The 24,100-nt window shown below is 40.5% G+C and overlaps 1 protein-coding gene across 1 annotated transcript in view; it reads right to left on the reverse strand.

Annotated features, from left to right (window-relative positions):
- UNC5D (unc-5 netrin receptor D) overlaps positions 1 to 24,100 on the reverse strand; it is a 258,218-nt gene that overhangs the window by 106,023 nt on the left and 128,095 nt on the right. The window contains exons 5-7 of the mRNA XM_047770238.1: positions 15,274 to 15,454; positions 14,248 to 14,415; positions 12,322 to 12,486 (exon numbers count right to left, since the gene is read on the reverse strand). Coding sequence (XP_047626194.1) covers positions 12,322 to 12,486; positions 14,248 to 14,415; positions 15,274 to 15,454 — 514 coding nt within the window. The remainder of the gene's footprint in view (positions 1 to 12,321; positions 12,487 to 14,247; positions 14,416 to 15,273; positions 15,455 to 24,100) is intronic.

Raw genomic sequence — 24,100 nt, forward strand, 5'->3', positions numbered from 1 at the left:
GAGGTCTGGGCAGGGAATGGACTGGGAATGGTGGGTGTTATGATGACTCACCAAAGGCTAAGGAAATATGTAGCAACTGATATATACACAGGCCATTCTCCCTACCTTACCAAAAAAGCACTTAAAAAGAAATTGGGAATTGAGAATCCTTGATGTGCAGATTTATTCTCAGCTTCCTCAGTCCTCTGACTTGCATGCAGAGTCTACCACTGTGTTTTCCATCTATTACCAGTGACTGGGACAGTAAATGGAACAGGGTAGGTCCTCCGTAAATATTTGTTGAATGGATGAGTGCTACTCAGCTTCGTGTATATTTTCAATTACCAGCATTAAAAGTCAAGGTCCATAAATTTCCTAATTTCTGGATGAATTCCTAGGACACTGTGGCTTCTCAGGGAAGGAATGGGAGTGGAATGCAAGAAGCCTGCTTTAATGGCTCAGTTCCTAAGTGAGGCTGGCCTTTGTTTCAGATCTAAAAGTTGTCCCTCCTCACTTTGCACATTCATCATCCAAATGGTTGACTTTAGATGGGACTGAACTAGAAAATCTCCTCAAAACTGGCTTAAAAAAATGTCTGAAAGCACCAACATCCCAGTGTTATTATCATATCTTATAAGCATAAATGTATAAAATAAGTTTGTATATAAAAGATGAAATATATATACATATACATATATGCATGTGTATGTGAAAGCTACACTTCAAGATATAAAATGACAATGATTTGAAGTTCTTATACTGAGATGAAGCTTAGAGGACACCTTGCCCAATCTCCCATGTGACAGTTATGGACACAAGGCAAGGGGGGGTGGGAGATTTGTCAAGGTCATGCTGGTTGCTGGTTAAGACCTAGGACTCTGCAATGTGTGGACCTAGAGATGATCATACTAAGGGAAGTCAGATGATAAAAGACAAAAACATCATGTGATATTACTTACATGTGGAATCTACAAAAAAAAAAGGGATACAAATGAACTTGTTTTTAGAACAGACTCACAGACTCTGAAAAACTTATGGTTACCAATGACATGGTAGTGTGGGGGGGGATGGAATGGGGGTTTGGGATTGGCATATGCACACTGAGGTATATGCAATGATTGGCCAGTGGAGACCTGCTGTATAGCACAGAGACCTCTACCCAATATTCTGTAATCACCTATGTGGTAAAAGAATCTGAAAGAATGTATGTGTATACTCGTATTTCAAAAGAATCTGAAAGAATGTATGTGTACACTTTGTTGTACAGCAAGAAGGATCACAACCTTATAAATCAACACTACTTCAATAAAACTTTAAACAGTGAAAAAAAAAAAAAAGTCCCAGTTCAGAGCCCTTTTCACTACCCCATGATCTCTCTTTCCAAAATAAAAATGTATTGAAGTTCAGTTGATTTACAATGTTGCATTAATGTCTGCTCTCCTGTCAAGTGACTCAGTTCCCAGGACCTCTTTCTAAAGGATCATGGCAGTATTCCATTCCACTAAACACTAACACCGTCCTCTCCCAAACACACACACACCAGACCAGGGCCCTTCTTATGACAACACTGACACTCCTCTGGAGAGAGTGGAAGGCCAGGGTTGGCACTAATGTGGACGGGGTGATGTTAACAACATCTATATTCTCTGGATCACATCTCTCAATGATCTTGAAGAGACCCATGTATTTCATTTATAATTTAAGGAGAAAAGGTACAGTCCAAACAAAGACACTTCCTCTGTCTCTATTAATTCACTTTGTTCAGCACACCCCAGAGGCCACTGAATACTCTACAGGAGTAGATGACTCTGTTTTAAATCACCTCCTTGATTGGGTTCTTGCCATTTCTTTTACGGCTGGTCCACACTATTTTCTCAGACATTAAATCTTTCTCTCTCGTCCAGACTAATATTTCTTACCCAGGGTTTTGTACTGTGGAGTCCTGATTAAATACACTGCAGACGTAGGATCTGGAAGATGGAACTAATGAAATGGGGATGGTTTGTTTTCTACGACAGAAAGCCTACATTTTGGAAAATTCCCTGACTGAAAGGGACTTTGGGATACCATTGGTTACTGATCAAATCTGCTGAACAATTTTTTTTTTCCTCTTTTTAGCACCGCACCTGCGGCACATGGAGGTTCCCAAGCCAGGGGTTGAATTGGAGCTGTAGCTGCTGGCCTACGCCACAGCCACAGGAACACCAGATCCTTAACCCACTGATCAAGGCCAGGGATCGAACCTGCATCCTCATGGATGCTAGTCAGGTTCATTTCCACTGAGCCACGATAGGAACTCCCTAAATATATTTTTTTAAATACAAAAAAGGGGCTAATTTGGAGATGTGGGACGAGGGGAATACTGGACAGGTGACAAATATCACTGATCCAGAATGGCTAACACTGGGGGATAGTCCTGGGATTTACAGATTCCTGTATAGTCTAGCAGTGTGTATGTTGAATTTTTTTTCCCAATGGGAATGGTTTTTGAACTTTTCTGGGCAAATTAGAATTTGCTTTATAAAAGTTTATTTTCTAGTGAGTTTGTGAGAACATGTGTATTTCATAACACAAGGGAAAGTGTCACTAAAATGAGGAATGATTTTGTCACTTGGGGATCATCCCAACCCCTCTCTTGGGCCTTCCCCTTGAGGGTTTTTTTTTTTTTTTTGGTCTTTTGTCTTTTCACGGCCACACCTATGGCATATGGAGGTTCCCTAGGTAGGGGTTGAATCAGAGCTGTAGTTGCCAGCCTACGCCACAGCCACAGCAATGTGAGATCCAAGTCGAGTCTGTGACCTACACCACAGCTCATGGCAACACTGGATCCTTAACCCATTGAGCAAGGCCAGGGATCGAACCCAAGTCCTCGTGGATGCTAGTTGGGTTTGTTAACCGCTGAGCCACCGTTGGAACGCTTTGAGGTTTTTCATTTTTGTTTTTGTCTTTTTAGGGCCACACCCATGGCATATGGATGTTCCCAGGATAGGGGTGGAATCAGAGCTGCCAAACTATGCCACAGCCATAGCAACATGGGCTCCAAGCCACATCTGCAACCTACACCACAGCTCAGGGCAACGCCAGATCCTTAACCCACTGAGGGAGGCCAGGGATCAAACCCGTGTCCTCATGGATACTAGTCGGGTTTGTTAGCCACTGAGCCACGAAGGGAACTCCCCCTTGAGTTATTTTAAATTATCCATAAGCATCATAGACCTAGGGGACCTCATAGATCACCTTGTCTGTCTCTTCCTCAGAACTAAATCCCACCTGTAAAGGAAGACTGGAAAGGACTGTGCATTCAGCTACTTATCAGATGTTTGGGGGCAAAGGATATTGACACTGGTGTGAAAGTAAGTTTAAGAATTCTCATGAATTGTCACGGTCCTCCTAAACTGCTTCCCTGCAACCCACCATATGTCTCAAATTACCACTCAGAACTGGTTCATACAAAGAACAACATTTGTGTCTCTCTTTTGTGTGTGTGTGTGTGTGTGTGTGTGTGTGTCTCTTACCAATTTTAATGGCAAGCACATTTTATTTCATTAGCCACACTAGATTAGTCAGATATATTAGGAAATGTTTTAAGAAAATATCTAGAGGGTCACACTCTCAATACTCCTGCAGAACATGGAAAACATACATTTTTCTGCCACAGCAATCCCTTTACTAGAACACACATACATACACACTCATTTATACAAATGGAGTGCATACTATGGATGTCAAAGGCTTTGCATGGATTAGGGCATGTCCTCCTCCAAAAGAACCCTTTCTAATAGGCCCTATTAGAACATTTATTTTATAGATGAGTAAATCGAGGCTTAGAGAAATGAAGAAAGTTGCTCATAGCATGGGAACCAAAATTCAAACTCAAGCAATCCGACCCCAGCGCCCAGACTCTTCAGCCTGTTATCTACAAGATAAAAGTTCAAATCCTGTAGGCTCAGCTCATTCCTTTCTCTCAATTCTAGGTTCATGTCCATTTCTAATATTTCAAATGCAGAATAACATTTCAACTCAAACACAGAGGGCCCTGGGAGGCTGTTCAGCCTTTGTTCTGAAGGCCAGCTCCACCCAGGCCCATCCTGGGACAGTCCTGCACCTTCTACCAACCAGGTCAGAGCTGATACCTTCCCTGGGCTTCTTGGGTGTACCATCTACAAAATATTTCTCTTTTCTTTATAATGAATTTGTAATTTCCACCCATTATCTGGTCCTGGGGCTAAAAGTTCCCTTCCTTAAGAAACGTCTTGGGAGTTGCCATCGTGGCTCAGAGGAAACGAACCCGACTAGTATCCATAAGGTTGTGGGTTTGATTCCTTGACCTCGCTGAGGGGGTTAAGGATCTGGTGTTGCGTGAGCTATAGTGTAGGTCGGCAGCAGTAGCTCTGACTGGACCCCTAGCCTGGGAACTTCCATATGCTACATGTGCAGCCCTAAAAGACATTAAAAAAGAAAAACAAAGAAATGTCTTTAAGCTTTCTAATGGGTTTCCTGTCTCCAATTTACATCATCACAAGAATCCATTCTTATTTATTTCGTTTTATCAGGTTCTCTTTTTAGACTTTTTTCTTCTCTCTGTACTATGATGTGTGTACCCTCCTAAGCAATGTATCGTGCTCTCTGGCTGCCCGAATTTCATTGCAAAGTCCTTCCTATTCACAGTAGAGGTGTGTTAGTTCAACTTCTCTCATATGAACAAAGTTAACAAGATGTGCCTGAGAGACACAATGTTTTGGAGATGATTCTATAGCACCACATGGCACTTCCTGTCCCATTCCACCCAAAGAATAGAAGCAGAGTGTAAACGTTCATACTCAAATATGTTGGGGGGGGATTTAATAGGAAAAAGTAGAAGAAAGAAACAATATTAGCTGAGAAAGAAATTCTTAATCACGGTCATTCTGTTGTGACCATATATGGGTGGCAAAGGTCTATGAAGAAATAAAGAGAATATGGTGATGAAATTTCCTGCATGACAAAAGGCATCTCAAGTGTTTCAGAGCTGGCTGATAAGGAAGGCCACGGATTTTTAATGACTTAACAAGATATACATCAATCGTGGGCCAAGGGATAGAGGCCAATCCTTATTTAGAAGGGAGATTATGCTAAAAAAAAAAGTTAGATGTCTTCATCTTTCTATTAACAAGGCATAAATGTAGAAGAGTCCACAGGGGGTGAATAACAAAGGGGAGATATTTTATGGTAATTTGTTGTATATGGTTCATTTTTTTCCTCTTATGCTCAAATCTACCCAAGACGGCACTGGAGTGCATGGTCTCTTATTACAAGGCACAAAAGTGACAGTTTTAGCCTTGTAGCATAAAAAAAAAAAAAAGTTCTCACTAAGACACATGAGTATTGAGACATCTCTGCTTTATTTTCTTTTTTAATTAAGCACAATGGAAACTTCAGTTACGAGCCAGTCCACTCTGTCTCCTTAAAGCATGTTATTCACTCGTCTTCTCATTGGAGCCCCTAATGGGAAAGCATTTATTGGGGCACGGGGGAGAGATTGTTGCTAAACTGCTAATGACACCATATGTGTCCAAATCTACAGTCATATTATTCCTCTAGGTCTGTAATACCATATCCACATTTTCTATGCAGTAAACATAAAGGCAACTCTGAATTAATCAATTATTTTTTATGCAGAAAGGCAGCTATTGCGTATTTCTAGGAAAAATCTTTATGTAAAAAGGAATACCTACTATGCACTTAAAATGGAGTGGGAATGGGTTTTTAACATTAAAATGACTTGGGAGAATTAGCAAGCAGTAGGAAACTTCCTGACAGCCTAATGCACTAAGCTAGGACGTTATCTTGCTGCTGATATTTTCATTTCTGCTATACAGAACTGTACCATGCTATAATTAAGCTATTACACAGTGTAGAAGGCCCTGAAATATGAACTTATCCAACAAAAAGTTTTAAGAATAAGTACCACTCCTGCCTCTTTGCCCAGTGAAAGGTCATGATGGGTTTGGTTTCGAGAAAGGGACACCCATCTGTTATAATCCTATATACAAAATAGGCATACTGGCTAATTACATTTAGAATGGATAAGTAATGAGGTCCTATTGTACAGTACAGGGAACTGTATCCAATCTTTTGGGATAAAACATGATAGAAGATAGTACGAGAAAAAGAATGTATATATATGTATGACTGGGTCACTATGCTATACATCGGAAACTGACACAACATTGCAAATCAACCATAATAAAAATTTTTTGAAAAACAGGCATTCTGTAACCCACTAGCAAAAAACAAGAGTTGTTTCAGATGCGCTGAGCTAACTCTGGAATGAAAATTGCCTTATTCAGTGCCCTAGGAAATACAGGAAAGGGACCCAGGTAATTATTGGAATGGATAAAAATGAGGCTTAGAATGATCCAAGAGAAAATGCTTATTTACCAAGGCAAGCTTTACTTTGATATGATTACAGGCTCACCTTTTCAGGTGCCTCCTTTGGGTCATTTAAGAAGATAATGCCATAGACAATGTGGTTGGATTATGAGATATAGCTTGGGGATGTTTATTTGAACCTGCTATTATATAAATGTCTTTACCTTTTTTTTTTTTTTTTTTTTGGTCTTTTTGTCTTTCTAGGGCCATGCCCGGAGCATGCAGAGGTCCCAGGCTAGGGGTCAAATCTGAGCTGTAGCCACCGGCCTACGCCAAAGCCACAGCAATGCCAGATTGGAGCCGCATCTGCAACCTACCACAGCTCACGGCAACGCCAGATCCCCAACCTACTGAGCAAGGCCATCACCTCATGGTTCTTAGTCAGATTTGTTTCCACTGCGCCACGATGGGAACTCCTAGATGTCTTAATCCTTGTTGAGGTTTCCAAACCATCAACTTAAACTTTTTTTAATCAGTGTATCCATCAGAAATGGAAACAAAACCCCATGTAACCAATGGTGCAGTTTTGGAACTGTCAATGCTGAAGTGACCTATCACCCATCTTGACAAGGATGGGCTAGCTCTCAGGTAGCTCAGCCTTGAAGATTTTCTCTCTCTTCTGGGGCCCTGTGACATTTCTCTGGCTTCATTCTCACTGCACATCTGGGCACTAATCCCCTCTGAAGCAGACCCACTTAATCCTCTCAAGTCAAAGCCCCTTAGTTTTCTATACCCTGGACTAAAGGGAGAGGGAACAGGCTTCCCTTAATTCTTAGGTTCAAACTAAATACCCCGCCATTTTCACTCTTCTATTCCAGCCACTGAGGAAGGTACATGTTATTCACCTCCGGCTGAGATCCTCCAAACACAGAAGCAGCTAAGTCCAGCAAAGCAGAAAGGATGAGGGTCAGAAACTACCTGATTCTAGGGAACTATATCCAGTCTCTTGGGATAGACCATAATGGAAGATAATATGAGAAAAAGAATGTAATACGTGTAAGACTGGGTCACTATGCTGTACAGCAAAAACTGACAACAATGTAAATCAACTATACACTAATAAAGAAATAAATTGAAAAAGAAAAAGGATAACTACCTGCTTTGGATATCAAAGCTTAGAAAATATGGATCTTCAAGTACCTATCCCTAGGGAGTTCCCATCGTGGCTCAGCGGTAGGAAACCTGACTAGGATCCATGAGGACGGAGGTTTGATCCCTAGCCTCACTAATGGATTAAGGATCTGGTGTTGCCGTGAGCTGTGGTGTAGGCTGGGGGCTATAGCTCTGATTTGACCCTAGCCTGGGAACCTCCATATGCCGTGGGTGCGGCCCTAAAAAGACAGAAAAAAAAAGTTCCTATCTCTAGAGAGTCATTCCACCTAATTATCTTCCCGGAAAAGAACTGCTCTAGCATAAAGGCACTGGATGTTTAGTTTATACTTGCAATTTGGAACCTCAGACTAATGACTATTGGCAAGAACTGCCTAATCTCACTCTCACCAGTCTTGGGGCATTTATTCCTTGTTGGGAGCATTTAGGCATGGCCATGTATGACAGCCTAACACTGAGGTCCTGTGCTCCAGTCACAACTGACCAAGCAACAATCACACCCAAATATTATAGTGATCATTCAGAGCTGGCAGCTCCATCTCTGGGAGAAAAATGCAGCCCTCCGGGACCACAAAGGAAACCCAAAGGCTTTGTTGAGGGTGAAATACAATTAAAGAAGGGTAAGTCATCCAAGAGGCAAGCAATGTCACTGTGAAACCTCCAAGAGAAGTTGGGAATTGAGGACTTGCTTTAGGGTCATGTCTGGCAGAAAGGGGAAAAAAAAATTAGGATGAAGGGAATTCCCAAATTGTAACATGACCTAGATCCTGCACAAAGCGACTGCTCCAAAGAGCTACTGCCAAATGCTATTTTAATCAAACCCAGCCTTCACTGGATCTCTATCTTGAGAGCACAGCCAGTTTCACCAAGAGCACACTCTGGCAGAGTACCAACGAGAAGCACAGAGTGAAGGTGACATCATTTAACTAGATGGCTGACCAATGATTCTTTAGAGATAGTAAAATGTCATTCATTTCTGTTGACACTGGTAGTCATGCTCTGTCTAAAAGAGCAGCCTTGATCTCAATGTGGAGCTCTTAGCTACACACCCTTTTCCCACTGCTGTGTAAATATATTTCCTTTACCTCCATGATTTCATAGGCTTAACTCTTTTTCTGTCAGAAAGTTTAGTCATTGTAGCCATCAAGCATCTCTGCTATCTGACAGACATCTTAATATGCATACTATTGAGGCAAGAATGCTAGAAAAACCCATGCTTAAGTAGAAAAGGGACTAGGGGAATAAAGAGATTGACTGGAAAGAAAAGGCTTACATAGCATTTTATTCATTCATTCATTCATTCATTCATTCATTTCTATGGCTGAACCTATGGCATAGGGAAGTTCCTGGGGTCGAATCAGAGCTACAGCTATCTGTCTATCCTACAGCCATAGCAACACCAGATCCAAGCCGCATCTGCGACCTAAACCACAGCTCACAGCAATGTCAGATCCTTAACCCACTGAACAAGTCCAAGGATCAAACCTGTGTCCTCATGGATACTGGTAGGGTTCTTAATCTGCTGAGCCACAACAGGAACTCCTTACACAGCATTTTAAACTTAGGAGAGGATTTAACAGAGATTTTAACCTCCAATACTGAACATATTCTAGATCAATTTTCCTATCTTTTTTATTCCTTCTATTGAAAAATGGGAAGAGTATATCCACTAAACTATACATGTGTGACCAAAACCAGACATAGCCCATGTCCCTAGGAGGATTTCATTTAGTAACTCAAGCTATTGGTTATTGCCAAGGCTCAGTGACTATATTTAAGACTATATAAAAAGACTATATTTAAATATTTAAAGCCTAAACTATAGCTTGACTGACTCCAACAAAAGAGCTATGCTTTGGAACTTCAGAAGTTCTGTGCATGTGTGACAGTTAATTTTATTTGTCAACATGACTAGGCCATCAAGTACCTAAATATTTGGTCACACTTTATTCTGGACGGTGTTTTCAGATGAAACCAACTTAAAATTGGCAGGCTGAGAAAAGCAGAATGCCCTCCTGAATATCCAACCAGTTGAAGGCCTGATCTTCCCCAAGTAAGAGAAACTTCTCCTGCCTGACAGTCTGAACAGGGACACCAGCTCTTCCTGGTTCTCCAGCAGGATGTCAGCCTTTGGACTTGAACTGGGACATTGGCTCTGTAGATTTTGCCTGGCGAAACATACACAATTTCTTATAATAAATCTTTTTATATGTGTATGTATGTATATCAACCACCTATATCTTATTGGCTATGTTTCTCTAGAGAACCCTGATGAATACAGTATCTCAGATTTTAGAATTGGGACCCAAGCTGGTCAGTATCCTCTTAGTGATGGTAATTCCTTTCAGTCCTAAACACAACTCATACTCAACTGACAAATAACTGCTGATTGCAATACAAGTGCAAATAAATAATTTTTCACATATTTGACAATTCTTTCTCACATTTGGGGCTAAACACTGTCGGGTTGAAGCCCGACATCCATGGAATTTTCTCTAAGTCCAATTGGTGGTTGTCAGGGAAGGTTATTACTGTGATCAACTAAAATTCAACCAGTGTTTTCTTATTTCTAAAATTTCAAATATCTCTAATGATTATCTAAACTATAGCAAGTAGCCACATAGTTATATTGTCAATGGGCTTTTTAGAAGACATATGAGATTTATAGTCCTAACTCTATCAATGAAAATATGTTTAAAAAACATTAAAAAATGGTCATACCTCAAAGGTATATTTCAGATAAACCTGGTAGTGGTGAAGGGTGGTCAGAAACACATTTCCTTAAACCTCTTGCTATTGAGTTTGTGTTACATTTCCTTGTGCTTAGGAAGGGGAAGGAATATATTAGAGAGCACAGGCCTTTCATCACTGAGACATGTGGGTATCTTTTTTACAGCCTCTGTATCTGCAGATTGCTTAGTACTTACACTGGCAAATCAAGGAACTATGGGCTATTAGAAAGTACTCATTTTAGGAGTTCCCATTGTGGCTCAGTGGTTAGCAAACCCAACTAGGATCCATGAGGATGTGGGTTCAATCCCTGGCCTCTCTCAGTAGGTTAAGGATCTGGTGTTGCTGTGAGCTGTTGTGTAGGTAGCAGCTGCAGCTCAGATCCTGCATTTCTGTCACTCGCATAGGCTGGTGGCTACAGTTTGACTGGACCCCTAGCTTGGGACCTCCATATGCTCCGGTGTTGCCCTAAAAGGCAGGAAGACCAAAAAAAAAAAAAAAAATCCTCATTTCAGAGTTTCTGATGTGGTGCAATGGGACTGGCGATGTCTCTGGAGCACTGGAACACAGGTTTGATCCCTGGCCCAGCACAGTGGATTAAAGGATCTGGCATTGCTGTAGCTGTGGCTAGAATCTGATCCCTGGCCTTGGAATTCCACATGCCATGGGGGCAGCCAAAAAAGAAAAAAAAAAGAGGTCCTTGTTTCAATGTATTAGACATTTTAACTAATGTATTAACCATTTTAATAATAGAAGGGTTAGCATGTTTGTAGAGTCTTGCTTTTAAAGCACAGACAGTCATATTGATGCAGAAAGATAAATTCAATTTAGATACTTCCTTCCTAGTGTAATATTCCCACATAAAAAGTGACACATATTTCTGAAAAGATGACAGATACTTAAACTATATTATTATTATTATTATTTTTGCTGGATATTTTCCAAAAAGGCAACCCAGTTCTAGAGAGGAAGTATGCCCTGAATTTCTTATCTTTGAAGGATCTAAGAAAAATCAATACACCTTAGCACAGTGGGCAAGTGGAAAAGAAATTCATATTGACTGAGAACCTATTCTGTGCCATGAAATATTCAAATATAGTCTTTTATCATTGTGCCTTGGCAATAACCAAAAATAGGTACAGTTTTTGTTACTTACAGTCAGAGAAGTTAAGTAGTTAACTGACTTGTCCAGGATCACCGAGCTAGTACAGGACAGCACTAAATTAAAACCCATCTCTATGTGGCTCTATGTGATTCTTTCATACCCAGAGATGGTGACGGTGTAATGTCAGGAATAAAGCAAAGGGAGTTCCTGTTGTGGCTCAGTGGTAACGAACCCGACTAGTATCCATGAAGACACAGGTTTGATCCCTGGCCTTGCTCAGTGGGTTAAGCATCTGGTGATGCTGTGAGCTATGGTGTAGGCTGCAGATGTGCTCGGATCTGGTGTTGCTGTGGCTCTCATTCGACCCTTAGCCTGGGAATTTCCATATGCCAAGGGTATGGTCCTTAAAAAAAAAAAAATTAAAAAAAAAGGAAAAAAGCAAAAGCTTGGGAGTTCTGAAATGAGCCTTCTATTTCCTGTTCTGCCAGACCAATTTGATACAAACCCACCCTGCCTCAGTGCCATATTTTCCCCCCATCTGTAATGGAACAGTCACAACATACGCCCCTTGTCACCAAACCATTGTCTCTGAGGATTATTAAATGTTTCACCGTGCTGTAAAATTCTTGGGACAAATATAAGTATATGGTGGTCTGTATCAGAATTTCACCAAACCTAAAAATGTTAGCCACTCAAAGAACTGCTAAGCCCAAAGTTTGAAACATTTTCTTACATCTTTTCTCTTCAAACTGTACCAGCTGACATTAATAACATACATGTGGATGGTATTTATGGTGTGATAGCGATCTCTAAAATTACCCCATCTCTGTTAAAACTCTATTTGTCTACTTTTCGACACTTCTCACTCATTTTCTTTTTGCTCTGGGAGATCCTATTCTGTTAACATATTCCACTGAGTTAATGACCATGGCGTTTGTTTTTTGTATTACGGACAGACACAGAAGGTGTGTAATGGAAGGCATTACCTAGGATGCAGAGGCCATCTGTACAGTTTTCAGATTCCTGGCTGAGACCTTCGCAGAATTTGCCTCCGTTTCTCGGGGGCGGGGCCGTGCACTCCCGGATGCGCAAATGCTCGCACTCTGGACTGCAGACTGACCACTCACTCCACACTTCCCAGCTCCCATCCACTTCAAAGGGAAACAGAAGGAGCCAGCATTAGAATGAATCTGGTGGCTGTCAGCACACTTCCCTCTTCCCCGCACCCCAGGACCGCTGTTGTTCTTAGAGCTGGATTTTAAAGAAATCACCACTGCCACAAAAACAAAATAATATATCTGTTTATCTTCTCTCCATGGTTTCTTTTCTAAAGAGATAGGCTAACAAAAGCGGCGGGGTAATTCTCTTGCTATTTCAGGATGAGACCAATTACTGAATTTGGGCAAGCATTTGAATTACCAGTGCCCTTGGGTTAGCTAATCATGTCATTATCCATTCTTTCCCAGTCTTTCATGCCCTAGTGCCTCATAGATGGACAGATAAACTACATGCAAGAACCACCAGTAATCACCACTTCCTTGTGGGTTGACAGTTTAGAACCGGGAGTAGCATAAAAGCTCTTTGAATCCTAGAAGCCCCTCAATAATAAAACGTTAAGCCATTATATATTGATAGTATTAAACTAAAACAGGTCAGCCAAACCCCAAGATACCAGGACTTACACAAATAGAATTTCTTGGGTCATGGATGGCTGCTGTATTAGAAACTGAATTTAATTCCACTAAAAAACAACCCTAGAGAGTATGGTAGCTCTTGGAGGCAATTGCTCCATTACCTCCTAGGAATAGTCCAACCATGGTTATTTGGGTTACTGAAGATATGGCAATTTTTCATCTAGAGCAATTAGTCCAGAGTAGGGAAAAGTAAAAATTCTACACTTGAAGCCAAATATCTGAGTCCTGATCTTGGTTCTGTCAAATTATTGGCTAAGCAAGCCTTAGTTTTTGTCAACTGGGCAGGGGGGTGAGAGGGTGGGGGGCAGAGTCACAAAACTCACAACACAGAGCTAAATGATATAATGTGTGGAAACGTGTCTTGCACAGTACCTGGCACATAGTAAGCACTCAATAAATGTTCATGGGATACAAGTTCAAAACACAACTCCAAGAATATGCTGCCAGTGAGAGGCTCACCTGAGTTTTGAGTGGAACTAGATTTGAAATTTGAAAAGGCAGAAGGCTCTGGGCCAGTGTTCTTGGAGTTACTGTTTCATCAGGCATGTGACGAAACATGTGATCGGGATCCATTTATTTCTCAGTGGGAGGATATGCTTTCCATATAGAAAGTCATCTTCCATCTCATCTATTTTTCGCTGTATAAATTGGGTTAGAGGCAGGAAGAGGAACACAAGAACTCATAAAAGCCGTATTTGGCCAATGAAGCCTCTCTCTAATCAGAAAGGAAGGCAAGCACAGACCAAATGTGAAAGAGAAATTGCTGTGATATTATACAGTCTCTGCCACTTTGTATTGTCAATAAATACAAAGGTAAAACTGATGAGGTTAGTGGATTGCTGACTGATGATAAAACGGTCAAGTATCTGTTTTGTGCTCACAGACAATTCACTTAATCCCCGCTATTACACAAATGAGAGAAGGGGATGGTTTAACCCCAGCAAACACTGGTAGTAGAAAAATACATCAAAGCATTTGGCTTATGGATGGTGAGTGTCTAGGGTCATCTGAGTGTTAAGGAAAAACATATGCCCCCAGAGGTACTTCACCCATGTTCTTGCTATTACAGTGAGTTCCACATTAGCCCTTTGGACCAACGCTCCATTCTAAGAATGTGGGAGATGGTCGCTTTGGGAAGGACGTTTATGTGGGATGCTTCACACCAGCTCAGCAGTGTTGGTGGGACAGAAGGGAAAAGGGAATCTACATATATCTCACCAGGACAGAGAGAAGTGCAGGTTATTTTCTGCACTGACATTCCCTCACAAAAGGCCCCACCATTGAGAGGAGCTGGATTGGTGCAGGTCCGGGAACGTTTCTGCCATCCTCTACCACAGCGAACATTGCAGGCTGACCACTCTGTCCAGGAAGACCAGCCTCCATTCACTGAGAGAGAAAAATGGGGAGGGGAGAAGAAAAAGGAAAAGAGGTTTTTACTGATTGCCTACTATGTGCAAGCCACTTGCCAGGTGTTGTGAGTTGGGCTTCCAGGGACCAAGGGACCGACGGGAACCCTCACCAGCCAGCCACCCCACCACCATCGCAAGGCAACAGTGGGGCTTTCCTCGTCTCTGCCCCCCCAGTCTCCTCTTCTGACAGAGGATGGATGCAGAGAATTCGCTTTGCAAGGAAATGGTGAACAACAGGAAGACCTCATCCACATACCTCTAAGCACTTGAAAACTCAGAGTCTAAGAAGAAAATATCAGCATTTGAATTTCCATTACTTTAAGTGCTTCGAAAATAAACCCCAGGGCTCTTCTACTGTGGAAAGGAGGGCCCTGGCTTAAAGAGCTGGGAATTTCATTTATACAATACCTGAGATAGTCAGCAAATAGTAATGTTTGTTTTTGGCAGATCTCATATACCAGAAAGGGAACTCCCAGCAGCAGGTGTGGGGAGGATGGGGGTGGGGGTGGGTTAGGGAGGAGTGGAAAGCAGAAGTTGCCCACCCCAATTCTTTTCTTATATAAATGCAGTGGAAGAAAATAAACAACTTTTTAAAATGGTTTTGAAAGGAGATTGGAAATGTCACTGGTGATCTCTGGGAAGTCCAGTCTTGGGTGAAAGAGCAAATACATTCATAGCTATAGGGATTGGCTCTCACTTGCCAAACGGGGGAGGCAAGAAAGAGCAGTTCAATGGAAGACCCCCAAATCCTTTCAGTTGGATTACAAATGCACATCCCTCCACTTCTCTGCTTTCTATGCCCTCTATGCATTCCTGGCTTTTGGGCTGGTCTTACCATAAACCACCACTGTGGCCGACAGGCTCCTCCTCTTGGCCACGATGTTGGCTGCCATGCAGGTGTAATTCCCTGAATCCGAGAGCCGCGCCTGCCTGATGATGAGGTTGTGGTCTGCCCTGGTATCAATGTTCTCATCTTGTTCAGAGTCAATGGGCTCCTCGTTTTTCAGCCATTCCACCTATTGGTAGACAGGAATATCTACATGTCATTGAGAGAGAAGAAGAACTTTCCTGGAATGGGGAGGTGAGAGGTTCTGGCTTGTGGGAGAGAGAAGTGCTTAATGTACAGAGCAACAGCTATGCTTTTTCCAGCTTTGTTCCATATTCCATCCTTTTTATTTTGTGCATTTGGTATATTCAGGAAATGAATACTCACGCTAATAAAGTTGGGGGAGGAAAAGCACATAAATATCCTTCTGACTTTGACCTATTTTCTAAAAATGCAGTGGAAGAAAGAAAAGACAGTAATTGGGTCATTTCATTGCCTTTCCTCATCCTACAACTCATGATGATGATGACGATTTTTTTTTCTTTTTTTTTTAGGGCCGCACCCAAGGCATATGGAAGTTTCAAGGCTAGGGGTTGAATCAGAGCTGCAACTGCTGGCCTACACCACAGCCACAACAACACTGGATCCTTAACCCACTGAGTAAGGTCAGGGATCGAAACTGCATCCTCATGGACACTAGTCAGATTTGTTTCCACTAAACCACAATGGGAACTCCCGATGATGATATTTTAATAACAGGCCCAAAATGGAGTTCAGCAAATTCAGCACATATATATATCTCATACTTTGCGCTTGGAGGATTTTATGTTGTCAGACAAGGTTTGAAGTCAACGCGATTGCATTTCAACACATTTTAGTAAAGGTCCGATACTGTCTAAAGGCAAATGTAACACAGATTTGGGCGACCATGGGCATGTAAATGAAACCCGGATCTCAATGTCCTCTGGTTTTGGGGAATATGTTTCTCTGGTGATCATTTATGTTACTCCTTCAGTGACTTGGCAGACATTTAGGTCAGATTAGGTACTCAACACATTTAAGCCCCAGCCTCCCTTCCAAAGGAACTCACTTTTCCCATCCTCTGAGGATGGGCTAGTCCTATCTCTGGTTTATTTTCTCTAGCTTGCTCCCAGAGAACTTATTTCCCTTTTTCCAGTTCTACCCTAATCCTATCCTCGGTTCAAATTTCTCTTTCCTTGGACACCTGAGGAAGACAGATGGGACCTTCTGCTCCCTGGATCCTTAACCTCCTCAAAGCTGGGGTGCACCACCCCTGTATTCCCTACTTTATCAAGCAGATCACCTGCTTTCCTTCTTCATTTCCTCCTCTGCATCCACATCTAAACGTTTCCATCCTCTGGTGCCATCTTGGTATCACTAGAGGATCTCTTTCTTGACAAGAACCATTTAAACTCTAGTTCTCAGCATGTGTTATACACAGGAACTTAACAGACACATCAAAACTGTACTTTAACACAAAAAGCAGTGGTGGTAACCATACCCCGAGACATCACAGGGAAGCACACGCATCCAGGGAACTTTCATTTACCCTGCCCACCACCAGCTAAGATAACTGAAAGTTGGTTTTAGAAGAAGACGCTCCATTTCATGTTTAAGTCTAAAGAATTCTAATTTATCACCAATAATTGAGTGACATTTGTTATATAGCAAATTTGATTTAAGAAATATTTTGACCTTCTATAAAAAGGGATTTATTTATCAGAAGAAAACTTACAATGATCCTTCAATATTTATCAAGTACCATCCCATTAATGAGTACAGAATATCAAAAGTCATCAGCCATCCAAAATCTACCCTAGAAGGCACTGATTTTAGAAAAGAAAATGATGTCATACTAGCCAAAAGAAGAGATCCAAGAACAGCTTAAAACATGAAGAAGAGCTGGAAAAGCAACATGGGGCAGGACCATGAAGTAATAAGGCAACAAACGTCACCATGTGCCAGCCTGGAGGTTTAAGAACTAATGATGACACAGGGCTCAGAAGCACTCCTTGGTTTAACAAAGCAGGACAATGGAACCAATTTTAAAACACATCTAACCACCAGTCTATGACAAACTATCCTCCACTCCCCACTAACACGGCATATTTTCTGACCATTCATTCATCTGACACATATTCCAACCTTTATCAAACATCAGAGGTTGTCCTGAGAGTAAAGTGAGATAAACACCACCAGCCTCTTCCTTCACGGATCTTACATTTAACGGGTCAGATGGAAATAAAGAAGGAAATCCACATCACCACCAGAAAATAAGAGCTGTCACCAACATCTGGGATGAAACACTGTAAAGCCAACAGGGCTGGATTATTTTATTTTTTGTAGTGGACGCACCCACTGCACATGGAAGTTCTGGGCCAGGGACTGAATCTGAGCTGCAGCTGCGGCAATGCTGGATGCCACTGTGCTGGGCTGGAGATGCAACCTGCACCTCCACAGTGACCCAACTGCTGCAGTCAGATTCTTAACCCACTATGCCATAGTGGGAATTCCAGAGCTGGGTTTTTAAAAATTAATGAATTAATTTTATTATAGTTGATTTACAATGTTCTGCCAGTTTCTTTTTTTTTTTTTTTTTGTCTTTTTGCCATTGCTTGGGCCGCTCCTGCGGCATATGGAGGTTCCCAGGCTAGGGGTCTAATCGGAGCTGTAGCTGCCAGCCTACGCCAGAGCCACAGCAACACGGGATCCGAGCCGCATCTGCGACCTACACCACAGCTCACGGCAATGCCGGATCGTTAACCCACTGAGCAAGGGCAGGGATCGAACCCACAACCTCATGGTTCCTAATTGGATTCGTTAACCACTGCACCACGACGGGAACTCCTCTGCCAGTTTCTGCTTGGATTTTTAAAATCGTTATCATTGCTGGGTCACTCGGTCAAGAACAAATTGGTCAGCTTAGAGTAGGCTTGGGCATCTTTTTTTTTTTTTTTTTTTCATTCCACTCTCCTCCTGGTTCAGAAATTCTGAGTGTCAGCTGCCTGGTTTTCTAATTAAGAATTTACTGCTTTTGTTATTTCCAACCCCTAAAAAGCTGTTCTCTCCTGTCTCCACCTCAAGTCATCTTCTTTTTCCATACTTTCCCCTCCAAGAGCCAGTCAAGAAGTTGGTCCAAAAGTAAATTATATCTAGTGAGGAAATAACCAAAAACAAAAACAAATAGCCATGGGCCAGGGGTGGGTGGGTGGGGGCAGTACCCCTGGAAAAAGAAACCAAAGAAAGCTTTCCTGAACAAATCTTTGTCCAAAGGAAATGAAAATCACCATGATTAAGGAAAGGCTGGGCTTCAAATTGAAAACTTATATAAAAATACATCATACACCAGTGGTGATCACAGAAATCTAAACATGGTAAAGTTGCCTGGAACTAAATATATAATGAGTACGTGTAAAACTGGTGAAATCTTGAGGACCAGTGAATTATGTCAATGTCAGTTTCCTGGATTTGATATTGTACTACAATTATAATTCTCTAAGATTTTATCACTGGAAGAAACTAGGTGAAGAGTGTGTGGAATCCCTATATTTGTGACTTTACAATTATCCAAGACAAAATAGCTTTTTAAAAAAATAGAATTATAGTTGATTTACAATGTTGTATTAGTACAGCAAAGTGATTCATTTATATATTTTATATTTTTCAAATTTTTTTACATTATAGTTTATTACACGACATTGAATATAGTTCCCTGTGTTATACAGTAGGACTTTGTCTTTTATCTATTTCACATATGGTAGTTTGTATCTGATAATCCCAAACTCCTAAGTTATCCCCCCCACATTTCCTCTTTGGTAACCATAAATTTGTTTTCTATGTCTGTAGGTCTATTTCTGTTTTGTAAAATATGATACAAATTCATTTGTTTCATATTTTAGATCCCACATATAAGTGATATCACATCTTATCTATGTCTTTTCAAGACAAATTGCTTTAATAGAATGAATGTACAGGATTTGAAGAAAAAAAAATACATCATACACAAAAGTAAAAGGTCAGCATGAGGAGTTCCTGCCAAGGCACAGCAGAAACAAATCCGACTAGGAATGAGGTTGCAGTTCGGTACCTGGCCTCACTCAGTGGGTTAGGGATCCGGCGTTGCCGTAAGCTGTGGTGTGGATTGCAGATGTAGCTTGGATCTGGCATTGCTGTGGCTGTGGCATAGACTGGAGGCTACAGCTCTGATTGGACACCTGGCCTGGGAACCTCCATATGCTGTGGGTGAAGCCCTAAAAAGCAAAAAAAAAAAAAAAAATAAATAAATAAAAGGTCAGTATTATGTATATATCCATATGACTGGGTCACTCTGCTGTACAGCAGAAACTGGCATACCACTGTAAATCAAGTGTATTTAATTAAAAAAAGAAATAGATAATCAATGATTTTTCCCTTATTTATATATATATATATATATATATTTTAGGGATTGGAACATATTTTTTTATTTTATTTAATAGTTATTTCCCCAATACATTTTTTTCTACTGTACAACATGGTGAACCAGTTACACATACATGTACACATTCTATTTTCGCACATTATCATGCTCCATCAGAAGTGACTAGACATAGTTCCGAGTGCTACACAACAGGATCTCTCATTGCTAATCCATTTTATTCCTATATTTTATCTTTTGCAAATTAGTCTTCTATGCTGTGAAGAAAAGCAGATTTTTGGAGAATAAAATATGTTTTAGTAAAAAAAAGGGGGGGATCAACAAACTAGAAAAATATTTTTTCCCAAATGTGATAGACAAAGGGGTAATTATATGATGGTCTAAGGGTTACTAATGAATAAATCAAGTTCTCAGATCAATTGATGATAAAACCCCAATCCAAGATGAAAAAACAGGTGGAAATTAGGCAATTGAATAAATATCCTATATCATACCACTAATCAAAAAGTTGAGCAACAATATAATGACATTTCTCCTACCTAAAAAGCAAAGAGCAAAATTACGCAGACACACACATACATAGAGTATTTATTTGGTGTGGTAGTGGTTTGTTTTTTACTGACCTCATGATGTGGGGCATTTCTGCTATTGCTGAGCCAGCAACAGCCGCTCAAGGAACAGACTGTCTAAGGCTTCCATTCCTGCCTTTACAGATGATTCTCCACAAAGGGATCAGGTCCTATCACTTTCTGGGTCCAAATACTTAAATAGCCTTGAATCCCACTTAGTACAAACCGCAATTAATTTCCCACCGTGGATTCCACAAGTGACCTCTGTACACTCTTCTCCAGCCCTCTTGGATGCCTTCTTCCTGTTCTGGAAAGCTTGCAACAAATTCCAACCTCAGGGCCTTAACACCTGCTGATTCCTCTGCCCAGAAGGACCTTCCAGCAAGTATCCTATGGCTTTCTTTTAAAAAACTAAAAAAATTTAAGTATACTTGATTTACAACATTGTGTTAGTTTCAGGTACACAGGAAAGTGATTCAGTTAATACGTGTGTGTATGTGTATTTATTTATTTCAGATTCTTTTTCCTTATAGTCTATTACAAAATATTGAGTATATTGGAGTTCCCATCGTGGCTCATGAGGATGCGAGCTCTATCTCTGGCCTTGCTCAGTGGGTTAAGGATCTGGCATTGCCATGAGCTGTGGTGTAGGTCACAGGCAAGGCTCGGATCCTGCATTGCTGTGGCTGTGGTGAAGGCCAGCAGCTGCAGCTCCGATTCGACCCCTAGCCTGGGAACTTCCATATGCTACAGGTGTGGCCCTAAAAAGACCAAAAGCCATACCACCACCCCTGCCCCCTCCCAAAAAAAAACCCTGAGTATAGTTTCCTGTGCTTATAGTTTTGTTGGTTGTTTATCTATTTTATATATAGTTGTGTGTATACATTAATCTCCTTATTTATCCCTCCTCCAGGCTTTCCCTTTTGGTAAATTTAAGTTTGCTTTGTATACACCTATTTCTATTTCATAAATAAGTTCATTCATATCTTTTTTTTTTTTGTAAAGATTCCAAGTATAAGCGATGTATGATGCTTGCCTTTCTCTGGCTGACTTTACTTAGTAGGATAATCTCTAGGTCCATCCATGTTGCTGCAAATGGCATTATTTCATTCTTTTTTATGGCTAATATTACAGTGTGTGTGTACACATATTTTCTTTATTCACTCATCTGTTTATGGACATTTAGGTTGTTTCCATATTTTTGGCTATTATAACATTTATAAATATGCTGCTCTGAACCTAGGGGTGAACGGACCTTTCTGAACTACAGTTTTCTCCAGGTGTATGACCAGGAGTGGGATCGCTGGATCATATGGTAACTCTGTTTGTCTCTAACCAAATGCTACCTTCTTAGAAAGGGCTCACCTAACAATCTTTTCTAATGTAGTAAAGGTCTCTTCATACCTCCCATCCTGCTTTAATTTTCTTCCTAATATTATATCCATCTAATAGGCTTAAAGATAGTAATAGTCTCTTGTTCTTATAATTATGATCCCAGGAATTTATGAAAGGAAATTATTCAGGCTACAAACAAGGATTTAAACACAATAAAGTATTTTTTAGTAGCAATAAAGAAAGAAAAAGGAAAAAGTATGTTAAAGCTACATGACAAATAACAGAGCTTTGTTTAAATAAATCATGATTCAATAATATATATTATATAGCACTAAAAGTCATGATTTCAACTGGTGAAGACACCCAAAATGCTCATAATATGTGAAGGAGTCAGAGTTCCTGTCGTGGCGCAGTGGTTAACGAATCTGACTAGGAACCATGAGGTTGCGGGTTCAATCCCTGCCCTTGCTCAGTGGGTTAACAATCCGGCGTTGCCGTGAGTTGTGGTGTAGGTTGCAGACGCGGCTCGGATCCCGTGTTGCTGTGGCTCTGGCGTAGGCTGGCAGCTACAGCTCCGATTAGACCCCTAGCATGGGAAACTCCATATGCCGCAGGAGCGGCCCAAGAAATGGCAAAAAGACAAAAAAAAAAAAAATATATATATATATATATATATGAAGGAGTCAAAATCCAAAATTGTATGTTTAGTGTAATCATAAATTTGTAAAACAACACAAAAATCACAGAATACACACACACACACACACGCATAATGATGGCAGAAAATGCAGAATGTTTGCAGAGATTTTAGAAGATGACTAGGCATAACTTTTTTTTTTTCCTAGTGGGTAATTGTAGCACATTCAAGGAAAAGGTTTGTAGTAATCTGAAAAAAATAAAAATCACTTGAATTAAAAAAAAAAAAAACTTTTACTTATGTAGCATAGTGGTTTTCAAATTTGTATTTAACCATGTTTCCTAAATTTAAAGCTTATCTGATCATATGACATATAATCACATACACCATATGATATTGCTCACATGCGGAATAAAAAATTGATACAAATGAACCTATATACAAAATAGGAACAAACCCACAGACATAGAAAATAAATTTATGGTTACCAAGGGGAAAGGAGGAGAGGGATAAATTAGGAGTTAGAGATTAATAGCTACACACCACTATATATAAATCAGACACCAAGGACCAACTGTACAGCACAGGGAACTATACTCAATATTTTGTAATAACCTATAAGGAAAATAATCTGGCAAAAAAGATATATATGTATAACTGACTCACTTTGCTCCACACCTGAAACTTATACAACATGGTAAATCAACTACACTTCAGTAAAAGTAAACATATAAAATGAAAAAAATAAAGCTTATCTGAAAGTGCCAAATGAAAAACTGATAATGAATATCTTTTAACAGATGCAGAAGTGAGGGTATTGGAGCTGAGGAAGTGAGGGGCCCTAAGCTGCATAAGCTTGGCCACACCCAGGGCTACTGTGTATATAAATCCAGAGGATATAATTCACATCCTTTCCCGTCTATATCAATCATGCCCCATGGAGATGTTCAGCACACCTGTACCATTATGTAAGCTGACCTTGCCAAGCATTCAATCCCCATCCACTCACATGTGCTATGAACATGTACAGTGGTCTATGACTTGGTCTCCCCAGATCATAGTTTGAAACTCATCAATACAGGATGGATGCTTTCACAGGTGTATATACATTCTGGTACACCTGGTGTTTATGGTGTCACAGCTGAGGCCATTAATCCGATTACGTCTATAAACAATCAGCACATCTATAGACACCAAACTGCGGGGCTGCTTCTTATCTGTGAACTAATAGTTTATCCATTTAACTTATGGCAGGATCTTTATGAAAAAATCAGTCTGGTATGTTTCTGGGCTTCTAAAAGTGACATATTGCTCTTGGATTTATGCTTTTGTCACTTAGAGAAATTTGAAAACACTTTTGATGAGCTAAGTGCTCCTAATGTAGAATAGCTTAATAAATAAGACAGGAAAAAAAGCATTTCTTACAACAGCAGTTGCAAGCTCAAATGTTCTTGGGGGCCAGGGAGGTGACATAAATTACTGAAGTGGCGCTGGGTGCAAGACATCCATGTGCATCGCTTGCATATGAAAGACAAGGACCTGTTCTCAGTTCCACGAAGGAATGAGGTCACTCTCATTTTTCTTAAAACATGTTACTGCTTTCTGTCTCCTTTTTGTTTTCCCACTTTAGATAGAGACATGGGTATTTTAAAAAATTAACAACGATGGTGCAATGAAACATGAAAGTGAACTCATTTTTCTTTTAAAAATCTCTTTTGCTTTGAAGACATCACAGTGATTTTCACATTTACAAAGTATGTAACCTCAGTGTCAGAATATACTGGGGACATGGTGGCGATGATGACAAAAATGTAGATTCTATGATCTATGCAAATATGGAGCCACCAGTCAGGTTCA

The sequence above is a fragment of the Phacochoerus africanus genome, chromosome 3 (genome assembly GCF_016906955.1).
Source record: "Phacochoerus africanus isolate WHEZ1 chromosome 3, ROS_Pafr_v1, whole genome shotgun sequence".
NCBI classification, from domain to species: domain Eukaryota; kingdom Metazoa; phylum Chordata; class Mammalia; order Artiodactyla; family Suidae; genus Phacochoerus; species Phacochoerus africanus.